The sequence below is a fragment of the Archocentrus centrarchus genome, chromosome 14 (genome assembly GCF_007364275.1).
Source record: "Archocentrus centrarchus isolate MPI-CPG fArcCen1 chromosome 14, fArcCen1, whole genome shotgun sequence".
NCBI classification, from domain to species: domain Eukaryota; kingdom Metazoa; phylum Chordata; class Actinopteri; order Cichliformes; family Cichlidae; genus Archocentrus; species Archocentrus centrarchus.
In genome coordinates, this window is record NC_044359.1 from 2491179 (window position 1) to 2503364 (window position 12186).

General features: G+C 44.8%; 1 protein-coding gene across 1 annotated transcript; it reads left to right on the forward strand.

Moving 5' to 3' along the window:
* Positions 1-1353: 1353 nt before the first annotated feature.
* LOC115792611 (protein FAM122A-like) lies at positions 1354-7902 on the forward strand. Its single transcript, XM_030747213.1, has 9 exons — positions 1354-2108; positions 2853-2937; positions 5151-5207; positions 5330-5376; positions 5453-5510; positions 7145-7209; positions 7288-7343; positions 7447-7531; positions 7614-7902. The coding sequence occupies exons 1-9, from the start codon at positions 2008-2010 to the stop codon at positions 7735-7737; spliced, it is 678 nt and encodes a 225-aa protein (XP_030603073.1). The 5' UTR covers positions 1354-2007; the 3' UTR covers positions 7738-7902.
* The last annotated feature ends 4284 nt before the right edge of the window (positions 7903-12186 follow it).

Here is a 12186-nt window from a genome sequence, read left to right on the forward strand (position 1 = left end):
TTTAGTTTCTGTGCTGAGGCTGCCGCGCAGAGTTGCAGTGGTTGGTTGAATTGAGGATGTTGCTGTAGTGTTGGGGTTGCTATGGTTAGTTGCAGGTGTTACACCTGCACAGAAACTTTTGCTCCAAGTGTAAAACTGAAGGTCTGGATGTTGCAGAGATTCATGTTGCTGGATCATGATCAGAGTTGAATCAACTGAGACACATTTTGGGTGCTTTTGGGTGTAAAATCTGAATATTTGAATTAACTTTATGCAGCTGTTTGTGTCTGACGCTGCTCCGGGTTCAGGTTCAGGTCCAGTTCTGTCTCTCCTGGTGGGAAATGTCTGCTCGGCAGTGAAGGGGTTAAGGGCTGCCGGTGTCCCGTTTCACCATATTTTGGAGATGACGACTCAGCACAGATGGAGAATTCACAACAACAAAGGAAACACCACAACATTCCGGCAACATTCCTGCAACCTAACTGCAGAGCTCTCCTGACGTTCCCTGTGGGACCTGCTGAGGTTTCCCCCCTGAACGCCTGCAGCACACGAGCGCAGGTTAATCGTGAGGGCACTTCCTGTGAGGACAGCCTGAGCTGGACGCTCAATTTAAGCTTGAAATACAAAATATTCCTTTGAGTTCTGTTTAAAGTCGCTGTCCTGGACAAATGTGACTGTTTTCTGAATTTTTAAAAACTAAATTATTCTTATAATGGTTAAAAAAAAAGCATTTGAAAATGAGCCGATAGAGTGGCCTTCATTTCTTCTCAGTTAATATCATCTGTTCCTTATTTTCACTGCACCTTTTAAAGTGTTACAATAAACCCAGATAAAATCCAATCAGATTAAAGTGTTTCATTTAAACAGTTACACACAGATTCTTGGGAGTTTTTTGACTGATTATTATTAAACAAATTAATATTTTAGCTGCACCTTCATTTACATCCATCCATAAAAAGTTTTAAAAACACAGAAAAGTACTTCATATAAAAAAAAATCAGATACTTTATTAAAGATTGATCACTGTTAACACTACAGTACACACAGAACTCCATTTAACACCAGTTTCACCTTCACACCATCCAAAGTGACAGGAAACTGATATGAACTAGTTATTTGTTATCATACCACATATTCTGCTGTATATTAGAATTAATAATAATAAACTGAATCAGTGGGAACTAGATTAAACAATTAAATGTATTTGGAAGTTATTTTTTATTCAGATGTGTTAGATACTGATTTATTTGAGCTAAAAGTGTGAGAATATCCGTCATATATGACGATAATCTGAGTTTTGGAGTTAAAAACAATTTAACTTTTTTGTTTTTAACGCGTCTGTCCTCCGGGCTGCAGTTCCGCTTGTCTCCGGGCGGCGGCGCTGTTTCCACAGCTGGTGAGCTGCCTGTTTTTGGTTGAAGGACTATGTTGTAAAAATCTTTCAAACTGTTAATTTCGGACTTTCCGCGGCTCCCCTGGAGGTCTGCTCGGTGGGTTCGGGGCCCGTGTGACCGCCGCTTCCCGGGGACAGGCGCACTGGTCCGGGTCGGAGCGTCTCCTTAGCGGTTTTCTTCTCTCCGGAGCTTTTTATTGCCAGTTAGCTCCGCGGCTAATCTTAAAAGTCGCGTCAGCTGCGCGGATTAAAAGTTTCCCCGCAGAGTCGGGCCCGTCGGTGGAGGCTCCGCTGGGCGCTTTTAAATAACTTTATCGCGGCTGTTTCTGCGTGTTTTCCTCTGTTTTACGCAGTCGTAAAATTTACGTTAGCGGCAACTGCAAGTGAAGCGCAGTTGCGTGCAATAAATGTCGCTGTGGCCGGCAGTCACACACGGATAAGGAGGTTTTCGTAAAGAGATGCGGTAAAGACAAGCGAGCTTCGGTGTTCCGCCCGCTGACTCGGTGGCTCTGGATTTGCTGCTAGTGAGGCCTGCGGGTCGGGCTTCCACCGGGCTCGAGTAGAGCCCGACGCCGCCGTCGAGAGGTTGAAGCCCGGCAGTCGGCGCAGCTGCAGCCCGGCCTGTGGACCAAGGTATGGAACGGATGGAAGTGGACCAGTGCGCAGGCGCAGCTGGCGGAGCGGGAGGCGGGGCACTCCGCAGGTCGAACAGCGCCCCCATGATCACAAGTGTCAGGTCTGTGGTACTACACCCAGCGATGAACGCCGTCCAAAAAAAACGTTAATTTTAAGGTTATTGATCACAGAAAGCTCCCAGGTAGCATTTTAATAAAATTCGTTTTCTTAATACAACGATCCAGTCTTTAATTCGGCCTTATAACCGGTACGATGTAATAAAATTAACTGTTTTAGTTGTGTTTATTCTGTTTTCCCCAGCTATCCTACAATATAAAGAGGACTAGCGAACCAACATAATACTGTTTATATGTCTGCCTGATTTTCTTTATTTCCTTAATCTGCCAGTTATTTTTGCAGCTGATGGAGCAAAGAAAGGTTTATTCCTTTTTTTATCCTCACTGATATAAACTGTACAGTTAAACTACAGTTTGTTTACTTATTATTTCAGTTAACAAATAAAAATATGTGAAATTAAATAGTTCTGCAGTTGTTTGGTTTGAAAAACACTCCTCTTACCCACTTCTTGTTTTTATTACCCTGAAAACCATTAAAAGGATTTAAATATTCATCAGGTGGTCGTCAGGAATCCTCTTTAACCTCGAACATATGAACATAAATTGTTAATCACTCAGATCTGTTTAAGGTTCTATATTGTGATGTAGACAAATAAAGATATTTATAGATGTAAATGTCCAAATCTCTTCTTCAGTTGCAGCCATTACCTGACGCTCTGTCACATTTGCATGGGAGGTTATTGATCGTGTTATTGATGATGTTATTGGTGTCTCTCTCTCTCTCTCAGTGACGGGATGACGGTCTTCAGTCCCGTGTCCTCGGCTCGGTACAGACGCAGCAGTGTCTCCATCAACCCCAGCTGCCCCTCGCAGGTCGGTAACAGCTGATAGAAGAGGAACAAATGAGAATGTAGACAAACATAAAGGTGTGACTGTCTGTTTACAGCCCTGAAGTAACAATTAAATGCCAATGATCACAAAAACTGAAGCGTCGACCTTTCCGTCAGAGCAAGAACTGTCAGTCATTTGATATTAAATTTGATAAACAGATGTTATAAAACAGTTCTCGAACAGAAGCTTTCGTTTGTTGGAAAATCCAACAGGAACATCCAGCAGGTGGTGACGTTGCATCTCCGACGTCAACAAAACTTCAATTTTTAAAAACATTTTTTAGCTGAGGCCAGACATCGAGGAAAGATGGTCAGCTGACGGTTATTCAGCCTCACAGTGTTTGCTGGGAGTCACGGTTGGCTGAAGAGTTTGAGTTGAAGGAAGCTGGGCGTCTTCACTGGTCATCTTCAAGGCTCATGGCGAGTCTGGGTATTTAACCCTCAGTGGGGGCGTCACATTGGCCCTGCGACAGGCTGGCAGCCTGTACAGGGTGTACCCTGCCTCTCGCCCTATTTCAGCTGGGATAGGCTCCAGCCCACCCCCCCACCTCAAAACCTGAACAGGATAAGCAGAAGAGAATGGATGGATGGATGGATGGATGGAGGCGTCACTTGAGAGTCGCTGATCCACCCTGTCATCATATGAGTCGTTGGGGTCGCAAGTGTGAGTGGGGGTTGGATTGCCTTGGAATAATCTCAGGACTTGGTTATGGATGGCTGATGGTTGTGTTGTAGACCACCACCTCTGTTCAGTGATGGTGGTTCTCTGCCCATCAGCCTCTCAGCTGAGAAGGTGAAACATCTTCAGGAACTTCAGGAGCAGTTAGGAAAGCCGATTAACACGTGTTTCTTTGAAGAGCCGGTCTGACCTTCACGGCAGTGTCTACATCCGTCTGGTTACGACTCCATTTTTCCCATCCTTACCTGAAGGAGTTTGGACCAGAGCGATGACGTCACTGTATCAGCCATGTTTGCTGGGACCGAGGTCTTTATTTGGTTCAGGTTTGCTGTTGTAGACCTCTGAAACTCTGGAACAGTGAGTTTAAAATAATGTTCATAATAATTGAACTTTATTTCTTACAGCAGAGTTGGAAGGTGCTTCACAGCATTAAAAACAGCATAAAAACATGAAGCCAGTTTTTAAAGGGTTTTTTAAACTCGGGGAAGCGAGTGAGGAAGCTCGTGTCACCGCGTTGGAGCTAAAAGAGTAAACACAGTCCTCTGAGCTGAGGGGTCAGGTGTTTCCTGTTGAGGGCATAAAGGTCGGCAGGCTGTTACAGCTGCTGAGACCAGAACTGAAACCAGAGGGAGACGTGAAGAGAGGCTGCACAGGAAGTAGATCAGCTGCATCAGCGTGGAACAAACATCTACAATGAACGCTGAAGTTTTATCGAGGACTGAAACCAGAAGGTCTCTGCAACCAATCAGCTCCAACCCTCACTGAACCGAAGGGGGAAAGACCGAAGCTTATGGAACAGCACGAGGCACAAAAATCATGTGACTGCTGTATCCTGGCAGAAGGAAACAAGGAGCCAAGTCTGAATCATAATCGGGGAACGGCTTTGAGATTATATTCTGTCAGACGGGGTCGCCTTTAACTGCATGCACACAGAGCCTGCTCACACCTGACGGGACAGCAAGACTGCAGAGCAGTCTGACTGACTGTGTTAGTTAAAGTACGTGTGTGTGTGTGTGTGTGTGTGTGTGTGTGTGTGTGTGTGTGTGTGTGTGTGTGTGTGTGTGTGTGTGTGTGTGTGTGTTTAGAGTTAAATGATGAACAATGGAGGTCACGCAGAGTTTTCAAATCTAATCAGTGTTAATAAAACTTTGATTTATGTCACACTTTATTAAACGAAACTCGGGCAGAAGCCGGACATCAAACTGTCAAAAATGATAACAGAGATTAACAAATGCCACACAATCATTTACAAAACGATAAGTGATGATAGGATCATAATAGAAGCTGAAAAATGTGCTTTTAGATGCGACTCCTGACGGTAAAAGCGTAGTTACAGTCTGCAAACTCAAGATGGCAGCACAGCTTACACACTCCATGCCTCCTCCTCCTCCCACAGGTGTTTTCTTTGTTTTCTGTTGGAGGAACAAACTGAAACTTGTCCTGATATATTAGAGCTTTGGTGATGCTGATGTTTTAGCCTCTTTTAGCTCCTGTTTTACACATTTTTCCTCTTCCAGCTCGTCCCTCTGTCTCCTTTCTCTCTGACCGCAGACAGGCTCGACCACAAGAGGCAGGTGAGGACAGATGACTTCCTCCCGTTTCCCACCGACAGCACGTTCTTCCTGTATTTGCTCTGTTTGTCTTCCACATAATCAAAAAGCGGTGCTTCAGTGTCTGCTTTTCTACTTCACCTCAGGAGGAGAACACGGAGATGACGCTCAGAGGGACTCTGCAGAGACTCAGGTAGTCCGAATACTCTCCTCTGGCTCTATGAGGATTAAACAAGATCACATTAACCCTTCCTCTCGCTCTCTTCCAGTCCTTCCAGTCTGATCCCAGTTCCTCCAGTCAGCCAGTGGCATGACCACACATCAGTGGTGAGCATCTACACACCAGCTTTCATGCTGCCTTGCTTTTATTTTGATGGTATTTGATGGTTTATCCTGTCAGGATGTTTTATTCCAGAGGTCCCCAACCCCCGGGCCGTGGACCGGTACGGGTCTGTGGGACATTTGGTACCGGGCCGCACTTAAAGAATAAATAACTTACATTATTTCTGTTTTACTTATTATCTGAGTCTGAACATTTTATTTTGAAAAATGGCCAGATTCTCTCTGTTACTTCCCTCTATGACTTCCTCTTGACGTGCCAAGATGCTTCTGGTCATGTGATACGTCACCACTAAAATTAAAGCTTTGTGTCTGTCTTAACAAAATAGGTTGGTCGGCCTACATAACACTTGTTTAAATATTTGAGTGCTCAACTAGAGTAGAAAAGCACCATATAAGAACTGGTCCATTTTTATTCAGCAACACCGGGGATAGCAGCGAGGCGGACCCAGCCAAGTCAAGCCGACTCTCTCCGATGCTTGACACCGCAGCTCTGCAGCCTCTCCTGTGAAGTCAAGGCTTGTATTGGTGTGTGTGCTGGCCGAACCCAGCCAACCCACAAGCTAGCAAAAATGAGTAGCAGAGAAACAAGCTCAGGGCTCACACTGATTCAGCGTTATGGTCAGCTGTATTTTTCATGCACGTTATACAGTAAAAAAATCGCCGAAGTCGCACAAATCAGATTTTCGCTCTAGTCGGATGGCTTCTGCAGGTCATGATTTTTCCTGACGTTAATTCCAATAAAATATCACCTAAATCAGTCGGATTTTCACCTACCTCGGATGAAAAATCTATTCCCATTGTAATACATTTCCAATTAAATGTGATCCATAAGTCGGATGAGTTTAGCACACTAAACCCTCCTCAGCTCCCGTCCCTCCACTTCCATGCATCGGCTCATTCATGCACAAGTACACACACTAACAACACCTGGAGACGCTTTAGTGTCTGTATCAGTTCATTTCACCGGAGACAATCATGGCCGCAGGAGGCAAGCGTAGGCTACAAACTCGCACTTACGAGCAAAAATACGAGATTATAAAATTTGTTGAAGCAAATCCAGAGATGAAGCAGAAGCAGAAAATTTCGATATTAGACCCCAAACTGTCGGATATTTTGAAGAATCGGATTTTATCCGACTTACACTCAAGACAGATTTTTAACAAGTCAGATGAAATTCAATGGGCCACGTGAATCCGACTGAGGCGATTTCTACTATCTTATTTTGAAGGCATGTTTAAATGTTACCATGGCGACCAGAGAGGATGTTATTCATGCTGTGGCGCGATGTTAGGAGTGGATTCATGTTTATTATTATACTTTGAAACTACTTTGATTACAGTCGTATCATTCATTTTGATGTATTTATCCACTTTAAAGGGCCAGTCCGGGGAAATATTTTCTAAAAGTAAACCAGTCCATGGCTTGAAAGAGGTTCGGGACCACTGTTTTATTCTAGCCTAGAGCTGAGCTGAGGCTCATGGGTAATCTAGTTTTTAGACCAATAAGAGACTTTATTGGATTTAGTTTAACCATCTTGAAGTCCTGAAAGTAAATCCGGATCAGGAGGTTTCACAGTGTGAGAAGTTCAGATCATTTAACCTGGAACGTTTCTTCTTCAGTGGTTTCCAACGCACGACAGCGGTGTCACGCCCAACTCGTCCCCGAGCCCTACCAGGAGGTTCAGGTTTGTTGAAAGTCAAAAGCAGATTTATTCTGTATTTAATGCATTGGTGTGCTGATGAATGTGTCGATTGCCCCGCAGACCTGCGGTCAGCGCCACGGTGAGGTGGCCGGCGTTGACTCCGCTGAAGAGGAAAGGTAAATTCAACAATAAATATTAAACATTTTACTGTTAATCACCATTCATTTTTCTACAGTTTTGTCATAAAGGTGTATAAATTTGGGAAACTTCATCTCTCAGGAGGGGTGGAGTCAGACGGACCTCCAAAGAAGCTTTTTGTTGCTGGAGTAACAGACCCCGCCCACCGCAGCAGCTACACAGTCAGGTGAGGATCACCTGAGAGGTGCATTTGTCTTAAAAATTTAGAATGTGAAAATTGATCTTTTTTTTCCATCTCTTCTCCTCAGTGTCTCGCAGTCAGCAGCAGACTCTCCTCCTGTGGGAGGAGTCAGTCCTCAGTCCCGCCCCCTCTCTCTCTCTCCCCCAACCTCCTTCACCCCCTTCACTTCCCACCAACACCCCGGACACTAAAGCCCACCTCACCTAGAGCCCTGACCCGTCACTGTGGATGCAGACTGACCATCAGCAGCCGGAGGAACTTCGACCTTCATCAGAGCATAAATCCACTCCAGTCATCTGTCAGCATCCCTGTAAGCCCCGCCTCTTCCTGCAGCAGAAAGAAGATGTTTTTTCACTTCTAGTTCAGCTGATTTCCTGCCCTCTCAGAGGGCCTGGATATTTTTTTTTTGGGGGGGGGGGGGGGGGGGGGTCAATGCTGTAGATTTCCAGCTGTTCCCATTGGCTGATTGGAGTGTCATCTCCAGAATCATGTCACTTTGTGGCTCCACCCCATGTGTAGGCCACACCCACTGCAGATTAAATGACCTAGAGAGACCTCATCATCATTGCAAGTAGAAGTGATTTTGGGAAAATTTGTGGAGAAATTTAAGACACACTGGTTGTGTTGTGTTGGGCTGGAAATGTGAAAAGACCCGACTTGGACTGAAAAGGATTTTGGGTAATCCTTACATGAACATCGAGCAGTAATTAGGACTAAAGAAGGAAGCAAAAAAGCCAGAGGATGTCTCGTACTTTGGCTTCATTTCTCTAAAATCTCTTGAAGCCTGAGATGGAGCTCAGCTCATGGGTGGATGAAACCACAGGGCTCCTGTCCGATTGGACCAGTCGGGTGATGCTGTTTATGAAGTTACGCGTTCTCTCCGGTTAATTACTTGGATAGGTCAGATGAGGTCTTGAGTTGTAATCAAGACTGAAATGCAGACTATTGTCAAAATGGTCTTTGGAGGAACTTCAAGAACATTTTGGTTTCACTTCAGTCGACGGGATCTGAACCAAACTCAGAAACTTCCGCAGAACCTTTTTTTTTTTTCCTGAAGTCACATTTGTAAAATCTTTCTGTAAGGAAGATGTAGAAATGATGAGGCTGATGTAGACGAGGAAGTCATGAGTGTTCATGACTTGTGGATCAGTGGAAGAACATCTGGACTGGCACTTCACTGAATCCATGAACCAAGGCTATCATTCCTAATCCCAAAACCACATGAAGGCGGGGCAAAGTTCTCCCACTGATCAAAGTCTCAGCCATCGAAGACTTTTGTGTTTTAATGAAAACTTTCAGTCATGGCTGAGACTGAATCCTTCTGTTTTTCAGGAAGAATCTCGACAGACTTTGGTCGGGTTTCTGGCTGGTTTTCCAAACTGGTCCTCAGTTAGTGGAAATGTGGAGAGGTGGTCTTGTTAATAGTGTATCTATATGTGAATAGTCGGAGCAGCTGATGTGCGCTGACCTTCCTTCAGCCCGCAGGGTCTGATTGTACATATTGAATCTGCAGAAAGAAGCCGTGCTCTTCCTCCTCTGAGGTACATTTATGCTTTAACCCTCCCTCCCGTCAGTCTGTTCTGATTTGTCAGAACCACCAGGACCTCCAGGAGAGTCTAGATTCTCACTGAGTTCTTCCTGAGGTCGTCAGAGTGGTAAAGATCAGACTGTTGATGGTACAAACCCCCTTAAAGATAATAAGATAAGTATTGACATTGTGGTAATATATCAGTCATAATGCCTGGCCTGGGGTGTGAATAGTTTAATAGTTTTATTTTAAAATCTTTGGCGCCTCAATGGGAGTGTGATTACAAGAAAACATCTGAGAATAACCAAAAACTTTCCAATACACACCAAAAAAAACCATCTCACAAGTTCACCACTCACCAGACTGTTTGGGGTAGATAGTTCCTGATGGGTGCTGGTGTACTACCCTGTGTCCATCAGTGCTTATCCAGCTCTACCTAGAAACTGTCCGGCACTCATGAGTAACCATTTGCCAAACTATCTTGCACTCATCAGAAACTGCTTGGCGTACTATTCTGTGCCAATTGGAAATTATCCGAGACTAACCAGAAACCTTCCACTGCACACCACAAACTATTGGGCAGATCATCCATCCCTACACAGTCAGCTCGCAGCACTACCCTGCAGTCAGCAGTTTCAATCAGCTACCCTGCAAACACCAGGATGATGTTTGTGAGTGGCTCACACACCCATGGAGGCTCCGTATGATTCAGAGTTCACTCCGTATGGCAGTAACCAGGTTTGTACAGGCGTCCTATAAAAATGTCACTTCTATAAGCACCAATTCACTGATCTGGATTTCATAGTATTTGAGTTTTGTCATCTCTGTGATGACTCAACACATGAGCACAAAGCTGACCTCTGGTCAGGGGTCGGAGGCGGAGATTTTATGTGGGCGGAGGTTTCAGAAGCGAGCTGCAGTTCTGCTTCCAGCGTTTGCACTTGCACAGCACTGTACAGTTTCTTAGGATCACTCATCGTGCCTGAACATGTCTTCATTTCGGAGGAGCGGTGGTCGGGTTAACGCGCTCGTTAAACGTCAGGTCTGAGGTTTTTCTTCCACCGTCACCCGTGAGATGTGTTTGTATATAGAGTCTCTATAAGCTCTTTTTATTGAAGTGTCTTCATTCCCAAAAATAATGAACCGCTGAGTGCCGGTCGCTGCTCCAGCGTCGCCGGCTTCAGAGACACGAAAGCTTTGTAGGTTTTTTTTTTTTAGAGGCAGATTTTTCTGTTGTCACGACTTTGCACAGTTAGATCATTTTAATCTTTCTTTCCATAAAGAGATTGATCGCATATCCTCATGGAAGAAATGCTGTTAAGTTTTGCTGCTTTTTCTGTTTTCTTGCTTTATTTCATGACCTGTTACCATCTCTGAGTCTGTCCCGCTCCAGACGAACGCACCCAGCACATTTACGTCCTGAGGTCGGAGGATGAGGCCGACGCCAAACCAAGTTTCAGTTCTTTAAAGAAGCCAAAGTTGTCACAGGCTAAAATAAAAACTGTTATTTCAATAAAATCCAGGAAAAAGTGGCAAAATTCAGATTTAAATCAGACATTTAATCATTTATTGAAGCTTCTGAGGCCGGACAGACTTTCCTCAGAGGTAACAACATGCTGCCAAATTCTTGTTGCTGTACAGACAAACCATAGCTTTAAGACAACTTCCTCTGTCTGTGTGTGTGTGTGTGTGTGTGTGTGTGTGTGTGTGTGTGTGTGTGTGTGTGTGTGTGTGTGTTTTAAACTTTGCACAAACACCATCCCAGGCTGTCGGTAGCTCTGGAGCGAGGAGGAGTTTTTATGTAGCTGGACTGAGCTGTGGTGGATTCTGGTGTCGAGCGTCTCTTTGGTGTTCGTTAAACTTTCAGCTTTAAACGGAAAGAGAGGAAGTCTGTCTGACGGCTTCATCCTTAAAGTGTCTCAGATTACAGTTTTGTGTTTAACGCACGTTTCCAGTGTGATTGGAGATTCTGCTCGTCCCTGTACCCGTCCCTGTGAGATTAAAGCCAGATGTTTCCTTTGGTTTTACAGAAAAAGTTGGTTTGAAATATTAAAATGAAAGTTAGCATCCAGTGACTAAAAGAATCAGCCATTATTTATGGTTCATTTTAATCCATCGGTGAGTGGTAAGTCCTCTTGGTGGCTCCCTTATTTCACAGCGGGTGGATCCACACGCCCTTCCTGAGGCAGCCCTCTCGTGGATCCGGCTTGTGTTTCCTCCCGGTTTATTTTTCAGGGTCTCCGGTGTCACCAGCAGATCTCTGGGCCCAGAGTTTCCTCTCTGAATGCTGCAGAGTGCAGATAGATTAAAAAGCTCAAAATCACTGTCAGACGATCAGCTGAGGACAGTATGATGTCACCTTTGGTTGGCGAGGCCTCCAGATGAGCGTTTTCGCTGTTGCCGCTCTTGGTTTTGAAACTTGATGTTGAGCAACACTGAATTCTCATTGGCTAACCACATGTTACCAAGGATACCATGTTTGAGTGGCTCTGATGCTGCACGCTCCTATTTGAGCTGATAATCATGCTCAGTAACAGATCTGATGTTTTACTGAAGCTGACCCCTGACCTCATAAAGTTTTCCCTGAAGAGCTGGAAGCCTCACGCCCCCTGCTGGCCTGCAGGTTTGAGGCGCGCCTGCGTTAGCGTCACTTTTCAGAGCTGCCGTTCCTCTTTAAAAACTTTCAGCAGGTCTTACCTGCAGCCACAGCCAGCCCTAACATGATCATCTTACACTTTCAGGTTGATCAGCAGCTCTGCGTCCTTTGTTTAATACTTGTTCAGAATTAGTAAATGAAATTGTTGTAAGCCCGGTAACGTTTTTAAAGCCGGTGACCGTTGTCAGCACTTGGATCTGGTTTTTAAACCATTGTGACTGCAGTACAGGTTAAAGCTGAGCGCACATACTTCAGGGCCTGCCTGCAACATTTGGCATTTCTGCACAAACTCACACCTTCATCACTCAGATGACCAAACATTCAGAGTAATCCCTGATCTGCTGCTTCCACTTCTCCAGCTGTGATCGTTGCTGGTTTTCTTGGGATTTTTTTCGGCTCAGGCTTCAGGAGCAGATGAAACGGTTGATTATTGAAGAACTCTGCAGCACTTTGGTT